Here is a 22168-nt window from a genome sequence, read left to right as displayed (position 1 = left end):
CCTTCTCCAGCTATTAACATTTTTTATTGAGTTATAAAGTAATGTAAAATACATATTAAATAGAAAAGCAGTGAGCGGGAAAAGGGGAAGGAGAGGTGAGGAAAGATAAGAAAGAAAAAGAAGCATTGACTTCCGACTCTCTCTGTTGCAGTAAAATAAGGAATTAACATCCAATCATAACTTTTTGCTCTTTCATAATAATGCGAACCAGCCATTTCTATAAAGAGCCAACAGTCTGATCGGTAAAACCCAAAGTTAGAATTTCATTCTTCTGCACATCAAGCATGAAGTTCAGAAGTGGTTTCCACATGGAAACAATAGAATAGAATAGAATTTTATTGGCCAAGGGTGATTGGACACACAAGGAATTTGTCTTGGTGCATATGCTCTCAGTGTACATAAAAGACAAGATACCTTCATCAAGGTACAACATTTACAACACAATTGATGGTCAATATATCAATATAAATCATAAGGATTGCCAGCAACAAGTTATAGTCATACAGTCATAAGTGGAAAGAGATTGGTGATGGGAACTATGAAATGATTAATAGTAGTGCAGATTCAGTAAATAGTCTGACAGTGTTGAGGGAATTATTTGTTTAGCAGAGTGATGGCCTTCGGGAAAAAACTGTTCTTGTGTCTAGTTGTTCTGGTGTGCAATGCTCTATAGCGTCGTTTTAGTGGTCAGTTTTGGAGTTTCGGCCAACTCCCATCAACTTCTGCAACTGTTTGTCCATGGTAGGAATCGAAGAGTCCTTCCATTTTTGTGCCTACAAGAGTCTTGCTGCAGTCAACATACAGTAGCAGCCAAAATTGTGGAAACCTTTTGGGAAAAGTGTATTTACTAAAACTAGCTAATAACATCCCCCCTTTTTTTGGAGTAGTACCATAAAATTATATATTGATGGAAAGATAATTTAATCAAGAATATAATGCAATAAATTTTATGAGGGATTTGCTATTAGAATAGCAGTCACAGCATAAAGAAGAAAAGTGAAACATATAGAAAAAACGAGATATACAAAAATTATCACCATAGAAAAAACAAGATATACAAAAATTATCACTATGTCAGTTAATACTTAGCTGGGTAACCTTTAACATGAATTATGGTCTTACAATGTCTTCACATTTTATTATTTTTTTATTTATTTGAATTTATACCCCGCCCTTCTCCGAAGACTCAGGGCGGCTTACACTGTGTTAAGCAATAGTCTTCATCCATTTGTATATTTATATACAAAGTCAACTTTATTGCCCCCAACAATCTGGGTCCTCATTTTACCTACCTTATAAAGGATGGAAGGCTGAGTCAACCTTGGGCCTGGTGGAACTTGAACTTGCAAGCAGCTGTGTTAATAACAAACAGACTTAGTCTGCTGAGCCACCAGAGGCCCTTTTTGGAGTGAACCCAATCTTTTAGTTCTGCAACTGTTATCACATGAAGCCAAGATTGAAGGATGGTTTCTATTAACTGGGTTTCATTGCTGAGTCGCTTCTGACTAACAAGTTTCTTTAGTCGGCTCCATCAATTTTCAATTAGGTTAAGGTCTGGGCTATTTCCAGATGTTGCTACCGGTTCACGCCGGATCGGGCGAACCAGTAGCGGCAGTGGTGGGAGGCTCCGCCCACACACTTGGATGTTTCTGCACATGCACAGAAGTGTTGCATGTGACTGTGTGCATGCGCCCGTGAACAAACTGGTAGCGACCAAAATTGCAACCGATTCCCAGGCCATTCCAATAGTGGAATATGATTACCTTGAAACTCCAAAAAAGAAAGAAAGAAAGAAAGTGGTGTTATTAGCCATCAAACCTCAAAAATACACTTTTCCCAAAAGGTTTCCACAATTTTGGCCACTACTGTACACAATAACAAAAGTTCCAAAAACATTTCTCCAGTTCTTTTTCCGTTAACCCCAAAAGCCTTCTCCAGCATTATCAATCTGTGACTTCTCCATCCTCAATTACTCCGAAAGAATAAACATGAGTAGCGCTTTGCCACAAAGGAGATGCTTTCTGACTAGGTGGTTCAGGGGTTAAGACGTTGAGCTGGGTCCATCAGAAAGGGTCGGCAGTTTGGTGGTTCGAATCCCTAGTACAGGTCTCCTGCGTAAGTAGGGGGGTTGGACTAGATGACCTCCGAGGTCCCTTCCAGCTCTGTTACTGTTAATCTAGCAGTACTAAGTGCGATGAGCAGTACTCATTGTGCTAACGCCCACCGTGGGTTTTAGCAGACCAAAGTTCCACGGAGCCTTTCCCCCCAATCAGGATTCCAGAACTACCATCCCATCCTTCGTTATCCTAATCTCCATTGAGACTGGGACCACCTGGGCCTTTTCTGCAGGCTCAAGGCGAGCATCTCTGCGGGCTCTGAAAGTTTTTCTCTCCTGGTGGTTGCACCTGCTTCTTTCTCTCTGGAGTTACTATGGTGACCTCTCCGATGGCAGCTCCTGGAATGAATCCACTGGGGAGGCCGAGTTCACGAAGAAGCACAACAGCTTCAGTAACTTCTTTGCAAACCGCGCTGGTTGTACTTAGGTTTTTTTTTTGTCCTTGGGATTCTCCGTGCAGCTTTCTCGTTTCAACTTTCCACACAGAAAGGAAGAACTTGGCCGATGGATTTCCCAAGGTTTCTTCCTAGATTTGCAAGGAGGATATGGTGACTCCAGGGGCTGGGATGTGCTCTGCCTCTCCCCGTTTGGAAAGGTAGATCGGAAATTTCAGACTAAGACTTCCCGCTCTGGCAGGAATGGAGCCGGAGAATCTGCGTGGACTGCCTGTAAGTACAACCTAGAAATGACACGATGAGGACACATTAAAAAATACCGTGAGAGATTTGACTGGCGCAGAATAAATTACGAAATAATCCCTTAATGAGGTTAGCCACAGTTCTGCCATCAACAGACCATTGAAATTGCAGGGTCCCATAGAATAACAGAGTTGGAAGGGACCTTGGAGGTCTTCTAGTCCAACCTCCTACATGAGCAGGAGAGTCCACACCATTTTAGACAAATGGCTGTCCTGTCTCTTCTTGAAAGCACTCCGGTGATGGGATACCCACAATTTCTGAAGGAAATTCTGAAGGAAAAATCAACAAATCAACACAAATGTCGTTTCTTTTCCCCAGTCATGAAGAAAAAGAATATATTTTGTGTGTTACATGAAACCTTCAATTCCTAGCTGGCCACAATTCTATGCAAATCACTGCGGTTGGTTCCAGATTTTGTGTGTGTGTTTGTGCGTGCGTGTGTAGCTTGCAAATTTCTTCGGCAAGCATAAGAACTGGAAATGTGTTTTCTTTCTACGATCAGCACCAAATCCTATGGTTTTTTTCCCCCCGTAGCTGTGCAATCGGTACAAACCTGGTAGCTCCGTTGTTCTGCAAATTTTTACATCTAAATGAAGGGTACCTCTTGATTAATTGGGTATTTTATAGTCAAATCTTGCAAGTATGGATGACTTTTAAATATCCTGTTTTCTGAAGAAGAAGAAGAAAAAACGAAAAAGTGGGAAAAGGATGGAAGGCACCATAAGACGGCCATCCAGAGTCATCGGGTACAAATAAATTTCATAATAAATAAAATAAATAAATAAGGGTACAGTGGAATTCTATCTGCTGTAAAGAGAAGATAAGGTAGGCTAACATCTTGTGCTTTGCGCAGTTACCTAGAGTTATGTAGAAACATAAGGCTGGATGGGACCTTGGAGGTCTTCTAGTCCAACCCTCTGCTGAAGCAATAGATCCTATTCCATTCCAGACAATGGTTGTCCAATCTTTTCTTGAAAACCTCTAGTGATGGAGCACCCACAGACAAAGCTATTCTATTGATTAATTGTTCTCACTGTCAGGAAGTTTCTCCTTAGTTCCAAGTTGGATTTTCTTCTGATGATCTTCCATCTATTGCTTCTTGTCCTGTCCTCAGGTGCTTTGGAGAATAGGTCGATCCCCTCTTCTCTGTGATAGCCCCACAAATACTGGAAGACTTTTATCATATCATGTATCCCCAATCCTTCTCTTTGATATACCTAGTTCCCTCAATCATTCAGTTTAGTTTCCAGATTTCTTATCATCTGTGTTGTTATTCTTGGCACTCTTGACATCAGATTAAATGTGTATATATAAGCATCTTCTGCAAATTAATGCTATGAAAAGTAAAATAACATAGAGCTGGAAGGGACCTTGGTCAAGCAGGAGACCCTATACCATTTCAGACAAGTGACTGTCCAGTCTCTTCTTAAAAACTTCCAGTGCTGGAGCATTCATAACTTCTGGAGCAAGTTGTTCCACGGGTTAATTGTTCTCACTGTCGGGAAGCTTCTCCTCAATTTCAGCTTGCTTCTCTCCTTGATTAGTTTCCATCCATCATTTCTTGTTTCTGCCCTCTGTTGCTTTGGAAAATTAATTGACCCCCTCCGCTTTGTGGCAGCCTCTCAAATACTGGAATACTGCTATCATGTCCCCACCAGGTCCTTCTTTTCTCTAGACTAGCCAAACCCAATTCCTGCAACTATTCTTCGTACGTTTTAGTCTCCAGGGCTTTAATCATCTTAGTCGCTATTCTTTGCACTTTTTCTAAAGTCTCAACATCTTTGTTACAAACAAAGCTTTGAAAACTGGATTTCTTTCAATGGAGCATCCAGATTTCTATACTGGTAGACTGAAAAGAATAGAAAGAAAGTTAAAAACAAGGAAAAAACAAATCTGAGGAAATGCAAATATATATATACCAGGATGGATGGATGGATGGAGAGATAGAGATAGAGACAGAGATAGAGATAGACAGAGATAGATAGATAAAGATAAAGAGAGAGATGAGAGAGAGAGAGATAGAAATGAGAGAGAGAGAGAGATGAGAGAGATAGTGATAGAGATAGAGATATAGTAGGTTGTCTTTTAATTGGGCACGAGTCTATTAAGGGAAAGCTTTGGCGACATTAATCAAGGAGAGAAGCAACCTAGAACTAAGGAGAAATATCCTGATGGTTAGAACAATTAATGAGTGGAACAACTTGCCTCCAGAAGTTGTGAATGCGCCAACACTGGAAGTTTTTAAGAAGTTATTGGATAACCATTTGTCTGAAGTGGTGTAGGGTTTCCTGCCTAGGCAGGGGGTTGGACTAGAAGACCTCCAAGGTCCCTTCCAACTCTGCTATTCTAAATTCTAACTTTGCATTTAAAAGAAGAGACAGTGGGATCTTGGCATATGTCTCATGCATAAGGAATTCTGTATTTCACAAGGTGCATTTGTTGTTATTATTATTATTATTATTTTACAAAAATGAAAAAAGGGCACATTGAACTACCTGCTTATTTGGATGCTGTTGCTAAGCGGGGCTTTCTAAGGAGGACTTGTTTTCAAATCGATGTCTCCCAAGACAATAACACTGTAACCCCTATTCCCTTGTTCTTGTCGAGCGTTCACAGACGCTGAAGCATTGTTGTCTTGGAACTCAGATAGAGAAACATACCATAACTTTGCTCCCTGAAGTTAACCACATACAGATAGATAGTCTTCAATGTATAATCTATTCGTTTAATGACCGAACTTACAATGGCGCAAAATTCCCCAGCCTCCTATAGAGGTAATCCCCAACGTACGACAGCTCATTTAGTGACCATTTACAATTACAATGGCAATGAAAAATGTGACTTACCATAGTGGCCAAAATTGTGGAAACCTTTTGGGAAAAGTGTATTTTTGAGGTTTGATGGCTAATATCACCCTTTTTTTTTTTTTTTTGGAGTTTCAAGATAATCCTATTCCACTGCTGGAATGGCCTGGGAATAGCCCAGACCTTCACCCAATTGAAAATCTATGGAGCCGACTAAAGAAACTTGCTAGTCAGAAGCGACCCAGCAATAAAACCCAGTTAATAGAAGCCATCATTCAATCACATGTTAACAGCTGCAGAACTAAAAGACTGGGTTCACTCCATGGGAAGACGACGTAAGGCCGTAATTCATGGTAAAGGTTACCCAACTAAGTATTAACTGACATGGTGATCATTTTTGCATATCTCGTTTTTTCTACATGTTTCACTTTTCTTCTTTAAACTGCAACTGCTATTCTAATAGCAAATCCTTCATAAAAGTTATTGCATTACATTCTTGATTCAATTATCTTTCCATTGATATATAATTTTATGGTACTACTCCCAGGAAAAAAAAAGGGGGTGTTATTAGCTAGTTTTAGAAAATACACTTTTCCGAAAAGGTTTCCACAATTTTGGCCGCTACTGTATGTACGTCTCACTTAACAGCAGAAATGTTGGGCTCAATTGCAATGATAAACCAAGGATACGTGCATGGAAATATTTGCCATATTCAGATAGATAGCAGATGAAACGGCTTCTCAGAGTGATCCTCTTCAAAATGTCCTTTCCGGGACTCCTTAGTTAGCGGAAACACTTTTGTTTTATATCGTCCTCAATGACTGAACAACAGAATAACAGAGTTGGAAGGAACCTTGGAGGTCCTCCAGTCCAACCCCCTGCTTAGGAAAGAGATCCTATACCAGACAAACGACTGTCCAGTCTCTTCTTAAAAAGCCTCTAGTGATGGAGCATCCACAACTTCTGAAGCCAAGCTGTTCCACTGGTTAATTTTCCTCACTGTTAGGAAATTTCTCCTTAATTCCAGGTTGCTTCTCTCCTTGTTAGTTTCCATCCATTGTTTCTTATCTTGCCCTCTGGTGTTTTGGAGAATAGGTTGACACCCCCCCTCTCTTCTTTGTGGCAGCCCCTCAAATATTGTAAAGACTGAAAACCAAATCATCTGGCTGTATTCACACAGCCTAGCAATTCCAACTTCTTAAGGAAACTACGTTTTGGCTCAGTGTTACAAGCCATTGTGCATCCACCCAATATATGAATCCACCCAGTTGTGGGTTACTTGGCATTGATAGGATAGGACACTTATATGAATGTAAGGAAGTCAATGCTGGTTTGTTAATTGAGCCTCAGCTGGTTAGCGAAGATCAAAAGCAGAGGTGGGTTTCAGCAGGTTCTGAGCAGTTCTGGAGAACCGGTAGCGGAAATTTTGAGTAGTTCGGAGAACCGGTAGTAAAAATTCTGACTGGCCCCGCCGTCATCTATTCTCTGCCTCCCAAGTCTGATAAGGTGGAAATGGGGATTTTGCAGTAACCTTCCCCTGGATTGGGGAGGAAATGGAGATTTTACCGTAGTGTAATGTTGGAGTTGGGTGGGAATGGAGATTTTACAGTATCCTTCCCCTGCCAAGCCCACTAAGCCACACCCACCAAGCCACATCACGCCCACCAAGCCACGCCCACAGAACCGGTAGTAAACAAATTTGAAACCCACCACTGATCAAAAGCAGTCAAAAGATAGGGTGCAATTATTTCTTTAAATAAATATCAAAAAAGGTGGACCTCTGTTAATCGGCTGAGTCCTAGATTCTATGTTCATTGTATATAAACAATACTTTGCAACTTTTTAAAAAAAACAACAGCAACCAAAAACCCTGCTTATTTGGTGGTTTCCAAGACTACCAGAACACTGAGTGTGGTTTTTTTTTTTTTTTTACATTTATATCCCGCCCTTCTCCGAAGACTCAGGGCGGCTTACAGTGTATAAGGCAATAGTCTCATTCTATTTGTATATTTACAAAGTCAACTTTGGTTGAGTTTCAATTGTGCGTATAAATGTTTGGAGAGAAACTGGTTAAATCCTTGAATAGCTCAGGATGTATAGGAGCTTAAGAAGGAAGGGAGTGAGGATGCCTTTTATGCTTTTATTTATACTGCTAAGAGGAAAAGCAAAGGGAATCTGAGTTAAGCTACACGAGGCGAGGAGAACGTATAAATAAACATAGCTTCCTCCAGCCTCTGTGTTCTTTTGTTCTTTTATTCTTTTCTCTCTCTCTCCCTCTCTCTTTTTTTAAATAGGGTGGGACTTGCTTTCTTTGCACACCAGTCTGGGATTATATCCATCGATCGTCCAAAATTATTTACTCTGTCAAATGCCTTGGTGCCCAAAGCTTGTGAATTCAAAGCCTCCTGCGTGGTTTTAATCTGAGTCCCATCTGCTCCATTCCTTCAAACGCAACAGTTAATAACAGATTCTCTGCCCATCCGGCACATTCTCTCTCTTTTCACTGGTTTTACAAGTAGGAAGCCCGGGAGTGGTTTCTGTTCATCACATCTTTTGCTGAATGCTTTCTGCTTTTCTTCCAGGTGATTAACAATTATCTGGATGGGGCTCAGTCTGGCGTCTCAGAAAGTCCATCGCCGTCACCCGGAGGGATGCATTTCCGAGACAGCAAGAGGAAAGTGGACTACGTCTTAGTCTACCATTATCGAAAACATCCCTCGGACCACGGTGGGGATTCTCAAGGCCCCTTACATAGGCCGGGCTCTTTGGCGATTATTTCTAATGGGGAGACCACCAAAAGCCAGCAGAAACAACAGGAAGGATCTACTCCAGAAGCCCAGGTCATTGATGTCGGTCCACAAGACGCCTTGGAGGTTGCAAAAGAGGAGCAGAGGGAGGAGTTTGAACGCAACCTGGTGGAAGCTGGCTTGGAGTTAGAAAAGGAGGTGGAGGTAAGAGAAACTCAACAGCGTGGGTTCGGTTGTCTCGTCATGGACAGTTTCTTTGATCCTGTTCGTATATTCCCTGGGTCTTGTGCACGCAATTGTCCTGCTTTAGCCCTACAGAGGGACACGGTGGCTCAGTTGGCTAAGACTCTGAGCTTGTTGAAGTCCACAAGTCTTAAAAGAGCCAAGTTTGCAGACCCCTGAGCTAGTGCACAGAATTTGAAGTATTATGCTGAGATTCAAACCATACTTACGGGACCATCTGCTGCCACCGATTGCCTCCCACCGACCCGTGCGCTCTCACAGGGAGGGACTCCTCAGGGTGCCGTCAGCCAGGCAGTGCCGGCTGGCGACACCCAGGGGAAGGGCCTTTTCTGTGGGGGCTCCCACCCTCTGGAACGAACTTCCCCCAGGACTTTGCCAACTTCCTGACCTTCGAACCTTTCGCCGCGAGCTTAAGACACATCTATTTATCTGCGCAGGATGGACTAGAATTTTAAATTTTAAATTTGGTTTTAACGGGGTTTTATTATCTTATTGTAGTTTTAATATTCGGCCTTATTTAATAAGTTTTTTAAATTGGTGTTTTATTTTGTATTTATATGTATTGTTTTTATTAGGCTGTAAACCGCCCTGAGTCCCTTGGGAGATAGGGCGGTATAAAAATGCGATTAAATAAATAAATAAATAAATAAATAAATAAATAAATAATATCCACCAGGTTTTTAATTGGGGAACTCACAATTCGGTGAGAGGTAAATCCCCAAGCATTAGAATCAGAATAACAGAGTTGGAAGGGATCTTGAAGGTCTTCTAGTCTAACCCCCCTGCTCAAACAGGAGACCCTTACCACTTTAGAGACATGGCTGTCCAGTTTCTTCTTTAAAAACCTCCAGTGTTGGAGAACTCAGAACTTCTGAAGAAAAGCTGTTCCACTGGTTGATTGTTCTGTCAGGAAATTTCTCCTTCGTTCTAAGTTGCTTCTCCTTGACTAGTTTCCGTCCATTGTTCCTTGTCTTGCCTTCTGGTGCTTTGGAAAATAGGTTGATCCCCCTCTTTTTTGTGGCAGCCCCTCACATATTGGAACACTGCTATCATGTCACCCCTAAGTCCTCCTTTTCCCTACACTAGACGTACCCAATTCCTGCAACCGTCCTTCATATGTTTTAGCCTCGAGTCCCCTAATCATCTTTATCCCCCCAATTGTCTTTGCTCTGATTTATCTATCAAATTGATACAGCAGATTCTTTTAGTGGAATGCATTTAACTCTTAATTAAAAACTCAGTCTGAAAGAAATGGAGCGTGTGGATACGGGATCAGCTTCCTTTGTTTATTCTTTGTTTACCGATTCTGCTGAATTGCAGATCTGGACAGGCCTCAATCGGCTCGGCCTTCTTTAATCTGGCCAGTTGCTAAGAGAATCCCCTTTGCCTCTAAGCCCAACAAGGCAGCTGGTGCAACAGAGGGGACCCTATTACTCCGTGCTTGGCTGCAGCCTCCAAGACGCATCCCAAAAGGGCAGATGTCCTCACCGGATGGAGTTGCATTCTGGTTGCCACCGTAGGAGAGACAGTCCTGTCTCGGGCCAGTTGCTCCATGCGCTTGTCCTCTCAGCTGGAGGCGTCAAGATAAATAGAAATCTGGGCCGTGCGTCGCACGAAAACATCACGCGGCTTGTTTTGTTCTGGCTCAAGTTTTTGAATAGAGCTGTTTTATTAAAGCTGAAGGTGGCTCAGTGGCTAAGACGCTGACCTTGTCAATCGAAAGGTCGGCAGTTCAGCGGTTCGAATCCCAAGTGCCGTGTAACGGGGTGAGCTCCCGTTCCTTGTCCCAGCTTCTGCCAACCTAGCAGTTTGAAAGCACGTAAAAAAAAATGAAAGTAGAAAAATAGGGACCACCTTTGGTGGGAAGGTAATAGCGTTCCGTGCGCCTTTGGCGTTGAGTCATGCCGGCCACATGACCACGGAGACGTCTTTGGACAGCGCTGGCTCTTCGGCTTTGAAATGGAGATGAGCACTGCCCTCTAGAGTCAGCAACGACTAGCACATATGTGCAAGGGGAACCTTTACCTTTACCTTATTAAAGCTACTGGTAGCTTTGTGTAATGTGCAGACTAGTCAAAGACGGAGAACTGTTCTTTGCTTTTAAAAAGCTGAGGCTGATGGCTCACTCTTGTCCATGCTGACTTTCTGAGAAGCTCTTCAAGGACTTTCGAGTATGCTAAAACGATATAACTAGAGACTTTGCTGATTAAAAACAAAACAAAGCATGTGTGTATACAATGGGGAAAAAAATGAAATTTGTTATATCATCCCAGCCTCTTGCTAAACCTTTCCAGTCTAGAGACATTGCCTATCCCCCGGGCTTCATCCTGAGAAGCCTGCAGGGACCTGGAGTATCTGAATATTAGACTTGCATCTGAACCTTCCCAGTGGATCCAGCCACAAACCCTAGTCCCCTTGAAAACCCCATCTTGTAACATAAATGAGCAAAAATCGAACGTGAATAGGAGAAGAAAACACATCAGAATGGCCACATATTCCTTTTGTTGTTCGTAGTTGCAAAGTCGTGTCCGACCCATCGTGACCCCATGGACAACGTTCCTCCAGGCCTTCCTGCCCTCTACCATCCTCTGGAGTCCATTTAAACTCATGCCTACTGCTTCAGTGACTCCATCCAGCCACCTTGTTCTCTGCCGTCCCCTTCTTCTTTTGCCCTCCATCGTTCCCTGCATTAGGCTCTTCTCCAGGGAGTCCTTCTTTCTCATTAGGTGGCCAAAGTATTTCAGTTTCATCTTCAGGATCTGGCCTTCTAAAGAGCAGTCAGGGTTGATCTCCTCTAGGACTGACCAGTTGGATCGCCTTGCAGTCCAAGGGACTCGCAGGAGTCTCCTCCAGCACAGAGTTCAAAGGCCTCCATTCTTTGATGCTCAGCCTTCCTTATGGTCCAACTTTCACAGCCATCCATTGCAGCTGGGAAAACCATAGCCTTGATTATACACACTTTTGTTGGCAGGGTGATGTCTCTGCTTTTTAGTACGCTGTCTAGGTTTGCCATATTCCTACTCTGAGGCTACGTTTGGCTCTTTTTACCAGCTTTGTCAGATGCTAATCCCTCCTTTTTTAGGACAGCTGGAGCTGCATCTAGAACCTCCCTTGACAAATACATTATGCTTAATATCATCTTCGTGTTATTTCTCAACCGTCTGGAATCAATGTGGAAAGGGGACAAGCATTTTGAAGGAATTGGGTCGTTCTCTCAGCCTAAAATTATTGTTGTGACCCAGGCCCCAATAGGTAGTAGGAAACTCAGTCAGTGTAAAAACAAACAAACTTTATTCAAACAGCTGAGACCTACTTCATTCTCAGCGTAGTTCAACTAAACTAAAGCAAATTCCTCCCAACACAAATTCCTCAGTCCTATCACCAACCCTGGTCCAATTAGGCAAACAACGAAAGGTCTTTCTTGGCAAAAGTTCAGAAGCCACCGATACAAATGCAACAAGATGAAGCTTTCAACGTTGTTTTCTGGCAAAGAGCCCAAGTGCCATTGCTGGTCTTTTAAGCCTTATGGGAGGGGCTAATCATCTCTTGGCCCTACTCCCAAGTTGTCCTCTTTGCTTGAGCTGCTCTTGCCTTCTGGTAGCTCTTCTCATGCGTGCATTAGGAACAGGCTCCTCCTGTTCCTCTGCCTCATTACTGTCAGCCTCTGGAGGCTCTGGAGTCCGCATCTCACTCCTCGATGGCCCTGGCCCCACCTCTGCCTCTGATGCAGAGCCCTCATCTGGGCCTTCCCCAGCCTTCAGGACTGGCCCATGTTCTTCCTCAGCCTCATCGCTGTTCGACTCCGTTGCCAGCTCTGCAGGCTGCTGGCGGACCACAACAATTATTTCATAGTTCCTACAGCATGACCAAGCTACAATGGTACCACCAAAAGAGCATTTTTGTAGCTCAGATTTGAACTGTGAAGGGTCTTTGATGTTCTCCAAGCTTGATTGTTTTCTTACGGACATTTCATTATCCAAACTAGGTAACATCATCAGTGTTGGGAAGGAGTAAGGTTTGGTCTCTGCTTGTACACAAGTGGCTCGCCTTGTCAGTGGGAGTAGTCCTTGATTAGGCTGTTGTTTATTCTCAGCTTGTTTGTCTGCGATGGTAGTTCGTTGATTGGGGTATTTTTTTTACTGCTTGATTGTTGCTCCAGTATTCATCCCGGTGTTATTCTCTGCTTATCAAGGTGTTGATTGATGGCAAGGAGGTGTTTCTGTCTTCCTAGGGCTACCATGGTTTTACTGGATTCGTAAATCCACAGCAGGTAAAAAGATGTTGAGACTCTAGAAAAAGTGCAGAGAAGAGCAACAAAGAAGATTAGAGGACTGGAGGCTAAAACATATGAAGAACGGTTGCAGGAACTGGGTTTGTCTAGTTTAATGAAAAGAAGGACTAGGGGAGACATGATAGCAGCCTTCCAATATCTCAGGGGCTGCCACAAAGAAGAGGGAGTCAACCTATTCTTCAAAGAACCTGAAAACAGTTGGAAGCTTAATAAAAAGAGATTCAACCTGGAATTAAGGAGAAATCTCCTGTCAGTGACAATAATTAATCGGTGGAACAGTTTGCCTCCAAAAGTTATGGGTGCTCTATAACTGGAGGCCTTCGAGAAGAGGCAGGACAGCCAATTGTCTGAAATGGAAAAGGACCCCTGCTTGAGCAGGGGATTGGACCAGATCAGTGGTCACCAACCAGTGGTCCATGGACAGGGGTGGTCTGTGAGAAAATTTTGGCGGTCCGCAGAAAAATAATTTGCATTTTTTAATATTGCACTAATTACTATTTATCTTTTTTTAAAAAAAATCCTATTAGTGGTCCGCGGGATTTAAAATTCTGAATTTAGTGGTCCCTGAGGTCTGAAAGGTTGGTGACCCCTGGACTAGATGACCTCCAAGGTCCCTTCCAGCTCTGCTATTCTCTCTCTCTCTCTGTGTGTATGTGAATCAGTGGGTTCTCCTGCCTGAGCAGGGGGTTGGACTAGAAGACCTCGGAGGTCCCTTCCAGCTCTGCTATTCTCTCTCTATGTATGTGTATTTGAATCAGTGGGGTCTCCTGCCTGAGCAGGGGGTTGGACTAGATGACCTCGGAGGTACCTCCCAACTCTGTTATTCTGCATTCTGGCCAGTCAATAAATGTCACCATAATCTCTATAGAAATTAAATAGCTGGTCTCTTATCCCTAGAGGACGCAGGGATTCTTCTCTCGCCAACGGCAACCAGTTCTTGAAACTGTCGCACATCAAAACAAAACGACTGTTTCCGGAAAGAAGGCAAGCTGCTGGCTGTGTCTTTTGTTTATGAAACGTATGGGCTGCCCCGATCTTTTACGAGTCTGAAGGGTTTACAAAAGACAACCTTAAGATACGACAAAATACAGAGAGTCCTCGACGTATGACCGACCACGATTCGGCCCAAAATTTCTGATGCTAAGTGAGACACTCGTTGAGTGAGTTTTGACCCTGTTTTGTGATCTTTTGTCGTGTTCCATTCCCCCTCCAACGACCGGGTCTAGGAAGTCCGTATCAAGCGTGGCCAGGAAGCCTCTGCATCAGTGAGATTTGTTTGTTCATTCCTGACATCCTGTCCGGGCATGGGGCCAGGGCCGGGGGCTGGAGGCATGACAGGCCGTTCATCTTCATTATCAGACTCCAAGTCTGATAGCAGACCCGGGACGAGACGGGAGGGGCCCGGCTGAGGAGAGGAGGGAGGACGAGGCACAATATCTTTCTTGCCGCAGCCGCTAAGCAAATCACGGCAGTGGATAAGTCGTTAACCTGGCTGTTAAGTGAATCTGGATTTCCCCATCGATTTTGCTCATCAGAAGGTCACAAAAGGGGATCACGTGACCCCGGGACAATGCAACTGTCATAAACACGAGTCAGTTGATAAGCATCCAGATTTTATTCAGGTGATTGCGAGGATGCTACAATGGCGGTAAATGTGGAAAAAGGTCATAAATTATTTTTTTTCAGTGCTCTTATCACTGTGAACTGTCACTAAATGAACCGTTGTAAGTTAAGGACTAACTGTACAGAAATCATCAAACATACAGAATCACAGAAACAGAACTGCAGAGTTGGGAGGGACCTTGGAGGTCTTCTAGTCCAACCCCCTGCTCAAGCTGGAGACCCTGTACAATTCCAGACAGATGGCTGTCCAGGTCCTTCTTAAAAGCCTCCAGTGATGAAGCATCCACAACTTCTGGTGGCAAGCCGTTCCACTGGTTAATTTTCCTCACTGTTAGGAAGTTTCTCCTTAATTCCAGGTTGCTTCTCTCCTTGATTAATTTCTATCCATTGCTTCTTGTCCTGCCTTCAGGATGAGGAGCTATTGGAGAAGAGCTTGATCCAGGAAAAAAATGTGGGGGACCAAAGAAGAACCAGGAAATTTGAAGAGTGGGGATCTGATTCTTTGGGCAAGATGTTAGATTGACAGGTGGGGCTCTGAAGGTTGCCTGTCTGTTTGTTTATTGGGCACATAGCCCAGAGAAGACAGACTTACAACCCTGTTTCCCCTAAAATAAGACCCAACCGGAAAATAAGTCCTAGCATGATTTTTCAGGATGCTGATAATTTAAGCCTTACCCCCAAAAGAAGCCCCAGTTAAGATCGTCAGCCAGACGGATGCATTTAGTATCACATTTCCCTGAAAATAAGACCTAACTGGAAAATAAGCCCTAAAGTGTCTTTTGGAGCAAAACTTAATATAAGACCCAGTCTTATTTTAGGGGAAACACAGAAGTTAGTGGTTGAAGTCACAGCGCTTAAGTGGCAGCTCCATTGGAATCGTATAGAATATAGGTCCATGGTGGCGAACCTATGGCACGTGTGCGAACCTATGGCATGCTCCGCTCCACTGCGCATGCGTGCACACCTCGCGCCGGCCAGCTAATTTTTGGGTCTCTGCTGCGCATGCGCAGGGGACAGGGTGCATGCGGGGGATGCACATGCATGCATGGGAGGCACATGCGCAGGGGGTGGGGCGCATGCACAGGGCCACGCACGCAATGCATTTTGGGTACGTGTGCACAAGCACACACTTTGGGCACTTGGTCCAGAAAAGGTTAGCCATCACTGATATAGGTAGTTTAGGGTGCAACGGTGTGGTTTTTCAGAGTTTCTGAGGTCAATCACAGCCAGAACAGATTGGGGGTGTGGTGGGAGATGCGGGGGGCCTAAGGGTCCAAGTAGAATGTTTTCAAGGAAATTGAATAAGGGGACAAACAAATGGATCTCAAAGTTTGCCAATGGAACAGAACGAGCACCAAGGGAGAAGAATAGAATACAATTTATTGGCCAAGTGTGATTGGACTCACAAGGAATTTCTCTTTGGTGCATACGCTCTCAGTGTACATAAAAGAAAAGATACCTCCATCAAGGCACAACATTTACAACACAAATGATGGTCATAGGACACAACATCATTAAGTGTTAGGAGTTATAGCTGTTAAATAGGGGCATGATCTGCCCTGTTGGGGTCATGGAGGGAATGCCCTTTGCGGGGCATCCATATTGTGACCCAATGATTAATCTTCTTTTTTGGCAAGAGAGCTCTCCTCTTACTCACCCCAGAGATCAAAATATACTAGGGATTTGTTCTCAATCCTTCCTCATCTGGGGACTGATCTGTACCAAGCCCTTTTTACCGATGTGTTGCCAAAAAAAAGAGAGGTCTATTTGCTTTCTTGTTTCCATATTTTGGGGATTTTTCTGGAGTTCTAATTTTTTCAGCTTCTCCAATGTTTGTGCTTGTTGCTCCTTCTTCTCTTTATTTCTCCTTGCCATGTACTCAATAGTTATCCCCCTCATGTAGGCTTTGGCGGTGTCTCATAAATTTTGTAGTGTAGTGTCTTCATTCCTATTCTCTTTTTTTAAAAAAAATCTTTAATTCCCTTTCCATGGTTTGTGAATATTGTTTTTCTTTAACAATTCTTTGATCTAACGTCCATCTCTTCTTTTTTTTGCCCTACCTTTCCATTTTAATACTAAGGGACTATGATCCACCCAAGTATTTGGCTTGATGTCCATCTCTTCTAGGTTATTGATCAATTCTGGATTCATCCAGGCCATGTCTATGCGAGACCATGAGTTATGCGGATGAGAGAAGAAGGTGTATTGTTTTTCCTGTTTGTTTAATCGTCTCCATTCATCACCTAGATTGAACTCTCTTGCCATTTCAAAAAAAAGCATTTGGTAATTTTCATCTTTTATTTTTATTTCTTTTCATTGTCTTATAGTCCAATTGGTTATCTACCACTCCATTAAGGTCCCCTATTATACAAATATTTTCACCCTCTAGTTCCATTAATTTCCTATGTAATTTATTATAGAATTGTTCTTGTTTTATACTTGGTGAGTGGATTGTTACTATATTTTCCTAAAAACAGCTCTGCCACAATTTCCTCACAACCTCACCTGTTTTCTCCTCCCTCAGTCGCGGCTGATATTTTACTGTATTCTAAACTGGACCGTGGGAAGTCCTTCAGAAGACAGTAGAAAAGAATAGGATAGAATGAAGTCTAAATAACATTTTTTTTCTCGGAATAGGAAAATCTGCAAGTTGAAAGTACCCTCATCTTCAAATCACCAAGGCTTACAAATACTGCGAGGGAGAGAAAAGCAGAATTGAAAATCTTGCCATCTGAGGCCTAACAGCCTCTCAGACCTTTGCTCTGTTGTCAGATGGCCACACTGGTAGATAACCTGAGGATGTTCAGAAGGCTTCTGTTCATGTGTTTTGCTTGAATCTCAAGAATAACAGAATTGGAAGGGATGTTGAAGGTCTTCTAGTCTAACCCACTGCTCAAGTGGGAAACTATACCACTTCAGAAAAATGGCTGTCCAGTCTTTTCTTAAAAATATCCAGTAATGGAGAAACCCACAATTTCTGGAGGCAAATCCTTCCACTGATTAATTGTTCTGACGGGAAATTTCTCCTTAGTACTAGGCTGGATAGCTCTTTGATAAGTTTCCATCCGTTGCTTCTTGACTTGACTTCAGATGCTTTGGAGAATAGCTTGACTCCCTCTTCTTTGTGGTAGCCCCTCAAATATGGAACACTGCTCTCATGTCACCCCTGGTCCTTCTTCTCCTTAGACTAGACTTACTCAGTTGCTGTCTCGATTTGTGTGAACTGGACTACAAGGGATGAACGCATGCTGTTGTTAATAATGCTTTAACAGCTTAGTAAAAGTAGGACAGAGTTTGGGGTTACCATCTTCACCTGTTACTTGCCCCAGCTCCTGCCCACCTAGCAGTTCAAAAGCATTTGGGGTTACCGTCTTCACCCATTACTTGCCTCAGCTCCTGCTTACCTAGCAGTTCAAAAGCATGCGAATGCAAGTAGTTAAATAGGTACCAGGTTTTTTATGTTTTTTGTTTTTATTTGCATTTATATCCCGCCCTTCTCTGAAGACTCAGGGCGGCTTACACTATGTTAAGCAACAGTCTTCATCCATTTGTATATTATATACAAAGTCAACTTTATTGCCCCCAACAATCTGGGTCCTCATTTTACCTACCTTATAAAGGATGGAAGGCTGAGTCAACCTTGGGCCTGGTGGGACTTGAACTTGCAGTAATTGCAAGCAGCTGTGTTAATAACAGACTGTCTTAGCAGCCTGAGCCACCAGAGGCCCTTTGGTGGGAGAGGTAACAGTTTGGTGGGAAGGTAGCAGTGTTCCATGGGCCTCAACCAGGGCTGGGATCCAGCCGGTTCGGACTAGTTTGGGCGAACTGGACGTTAATTTTAATCTGGTTCACCAAACCGGTAGTTGCAAGGACTGGCTGACCCTGCCCACCGTCCCAGTCCCAGGAGTCTCTACGTGGCCCATTTTGGATGCCAGGTAAATGCAGGACCTGTGTGGAGGCTCTAGGCAAATGAAAAACAGGCCTACTGGAAGTACAGGAAGTACAGAAACAGGCCCATTTCTGGCCTCTAGAGGGAGGCCATTTTTGCCTTCCCGGAGCCTCAAGGAAAGCCTCCGGAGCCTGAGGAGGGCAAAAAATGGTCCTACCAGAAGTACCGGAAGTCTGGAAACAGGCCCGTTTCCGGCCTCTGGAGGGCCTTCAGAGCCTGGGGGAGGCCGTTTTTGCCCTTCCATAGGCTCAAAGAAAGCCTCCAGAGCTTGGGGAGAGTATAAACACCCCCCTACCGTGGTGTAGGAAGCCAACTAGGCCACGCCCCCATGGCCATGCCTACCCAGCAACCGGGCAGAGACCTGGTTGCTAAAATTTTTCAATCCCACCCCAGGCCTCAACATATAGTCATGCTGGCCACATGACCACGGAAGTAACTAGAGACAACACTGACTCCCTCGGCTAAGAAACAGAGATGAGCACTGGCCCTAATTGGCCTCGGACATGACTGGAAAGGGGGAAACTTTTAACTTTACACTACAACATCTGAATATCTTTTCCCAGGCCTTCGTGGCTGATCTACCAAACGCTAGTCTGCAACATACTGTATTTCTTGACTGTTTGTTCCTCTACTGTGAATAATCAATCTTAAAAAGCAGAAACTGTCACCACTTAGTTATCTTCACTGTCAGTTCTCCATGCCGGGTTGCTGAACCGGTTGTCAGTAATTTGATCTTCTTTATATTTAATCTTCGTCCCATTTTTCTTTCTTTCACTGTCCTTCTTCAGTTTCATTACTAGAGCTTCCAGATCATTTACGCGCTCGCTTCTCAGAGCAACGATATCGTAGCATAGCAGAGCACAGTTTTTCTTCCTCCAAGTTTTAAAACTATGCTCATAGTCTTCCAATTTAACCTGCCTCGTTATGTATTCAGCATATACTGTATTTTTCGGAGTACAAGACGCACCTTTTTCCCACCTAAAAGGGGGTGAAAATTTGGGTGCGTCTTATACACCGAATGTAGATTCTCCCACCCATTGGCCCCCACCCTTTGGCTTCTGCCTCCCAAAAATTTACCTCCTTGCAGCAAGCAGCAAGAAGAAACAGCCCATTTCAGCTTCAGCAGAGCCTGATTAGCACAAGTTGATTGTCCCCGACTTTCAGCTGTTTCAGGCTGCAGGGATTGCCGTTGCCTACTGCTGTGTGGGCCTCTTTTGCTTGCTGCAAGGAGGTAAATTGCTGGGAGCAGATTTTTTTTCTTGTGCTAATCAAGCTATCCTGAAAATGAAAATGAAAGTAAAGCAGACTGTTTGCTGTTTGCTGCAACAAGGCAAAATTGTTGGGAGGCAGAGGCAGATTTCTTTTTCTTGTTTTCCTTATCAAAAAAGGTAGGTGCGTCTTATACTCCAAAAAAATATGGTAGTTTGAATCAATAAAGGGAGAGTATACAATTTTGTCTCTTCTTTTGGCAACCTGGAAACCAGTCCCTTAGCTGAGAAAAATCTATCGCACAGCGATCTTCTTGGCCAGCATATTTGGGCTAAGGCTGCGTGTTATGGAAAATGTCAGTACCAGCAATGTTCGTTCAGTCAAGGACCGACGGTACAGAAAGAGACGCATAAAATATTCCATGCATTTTGAAGACGAGTTAATTTTTTTATTCGAGTTTTCGGTAGGAACTTTCATTTAAAAAAAAATAATAAGTTTGACGTGGATGAGAAGGCCTACAAGGCATGCGAATTGAAAGTGCTTCCTTTTACCTTCTTAAAGATGAAAAGGTAGGGGAGGGGCTGTTTGTTTCATTGAATGGGTCTCTGCCCCAAGCCTTAGTGACATTTTCGTAAGGTCACAAAGTCTATGGAGATTCTCAGTCATCCAGATCAGGGGTCTCCAACCTTGGCAATTTTAAGACTTGAGGACTTCAACTCCCAGAATTCCTCAGCTAGTTTTGCTGGCTGAGGGATTCTGGGAGTTGAAGTCCCCAAATCTTAAAGTTGCCAAGGTTGGAGACCACTGATCCAGATCATGGTTGTCTCAAAGGTGCTTTTTTTCTTTCTTTCCAAGAGAGGTTAACATTGAACAGCCCTCTCTCTACAGAGGGGGAGGGATATGACATCATCTATCTCTAGTCTACAACTTAGTGCTTTCAGTAGTTCCAAGAAGGCTCCACATCAGATGTCGGCTTCAAAAATTTTAGCAAGGGGTTCTCTGCCTGGTTGGTGGATAGGCGTGGCCATGGTGAGCATGGCCTAGTCAGACTTCTGCACCATGGTGGGAGGGAATGCTTCCCTGGGCTCCGGAGGCTTTCCTTGAGCCTCCAGGAGGGAAAAAATGGCCTCCCCAGGTTCTGGAGGCCCTATAGAAGCTGGAAACGGGCCTTCCTGAACTTCTGGTAGGCCTGTTTTTTGCCCTGCCCAAGCCTCTGGGTGCGTCCTGCACTTACCTGCATCCAAAATGGGCATTGTGGAGACTCCTGAGAGAGGTGGGGTGGGGTGGGCGGGTCATATCTCCCTGCTGTCATGTCTCCCCCAGTCCTTCTTTTCATTAAACTAGACATACCCAGTCCCAGCAACAGTTCTTCATATGTTTTATCCTCCAGTCCTCCCCTAATCCTCTTAATTGCTCTTCTCTGCACTCTTTCTAGAGTCTCCACATCCTTGTTACCTCGTGGCGACCAAAACTGGATGCAGTATTCCAAGTGCCGCCTTACCAAGGCATGATAAAGTGGTATTAACACTTCACGTGATCTTGATTCTCTATCCCTCTGTTTATGCAGCCTAGAAATGTGTTGGCTTTTTTGGCAGCTGCTTCACACTCCTGGCTCACATTTAAATGGTTGTCCACTAGAAATCCACTAGGACTTTTATTAAGGCTCTCCCCCCACCTATCCCATTCCCCTTCGAGAAATCAAACTTTAAATGTGCGGGTTGAGGTTGTAGAGGAAAAAGATTATATGACAAGAAAATGCTTTCATTTAGAAAAAATACCGTAATCCTAAAACAAACAACTTCTTTTCTGTATTTTATGCCTTTATTCTTCTCGCAGCTGTTCTGTTCCCGGAATGGCATCTTTACCATAATGATGTTCTTACAGAAACAATAACTTTGAATAAACAGTTTTGATGTATAAAGGATGTACTGGCATATTATTCAGAGAGACCATGGAATGCCTCAACATTATACGCAGAGATTGAAAGCCACCTCCTTTCATTCTTCCAGACTTTTCCACCAAAATGGTTTTTAAAAGTTGTTTCACGGGCCTATTTTCCATTGAGCATGTTGCTGTTGTTTCTTCCATCCCCTTGTCTTATTTTGGGTCTGGGTCTGCCTCTTCTTCTCTTTGCTGCTTACTTCACTAAATGGGTCATTTAAACCAGAAGTTGTGCAGAGCTTACAGTATGTCTGAATTTTTAGTTTGTTTTAAACTAAAAATCTCTCATAGTTCTGGCGAAACCTGTCCCTTTGCTGCTTCTGAGGAAAGACAGTGTTGTGGTCTGCCAGCAGCCTGTGGAGCTGGCAACGGAGTCGAACAGCGATGAGGCAGAGGTGGGGCCAGGGGCATTGGGGAGTGCAGTGCGAACTCCAGAGCCTCCAGAGGCTGACAGTAGTGAGGCAGAGGAACAGGAGGAACCTGTTCCTAATGCACGCATGATAAGAGCTGCCAGAAGGCAAGAGCAGCTCAAGCAAAGAGGACGACT

The 22168-nt window shown here is 43.7% G+C and overlaps 1 protein-coding gene across 1 annotated transcript in view; it reads left to right on the top strand.

The window, feature by feature from the left end:
- Window positions 1–22168, top strand: part of ANO2 (anoctamin 2) — a 207727-nt gene that overhangs the window by 16389 nt on the left and 169170 nt on the right. Inside the window, exon 3 of the mRNA XM_058189662.1 lies at window positions 8201–8569. Within this exon, the coding sequence (XP_058045645.1) occupies window positions 8201–8569 (369 nt within the window). The remainder of the gene's footprint in view (window positions 1–8200; window positions 8570–22168) is intronic.

This window comes from Ahaetulla prasina, chromosome 7 (assembly GCF_028640845.1).
Source record: "Ahaetulla prasina isolate Xishuangbanna chromosome 7, ASM2864084v1, whole genome shotgun sequence".
In the NCBI taxonomy this organism is placed as follows: Eukaryota; Metazoa; Chordata; class Lepidosauria; order Squamata; family Colubridae; genus Ahaetulla; species Ahaetulla prasina.
The sequence above is the reverse complement of the archived record's forward strand: the minus strand, read 5'-3'. Positions and strand labels throughout refer to the sequence as shown.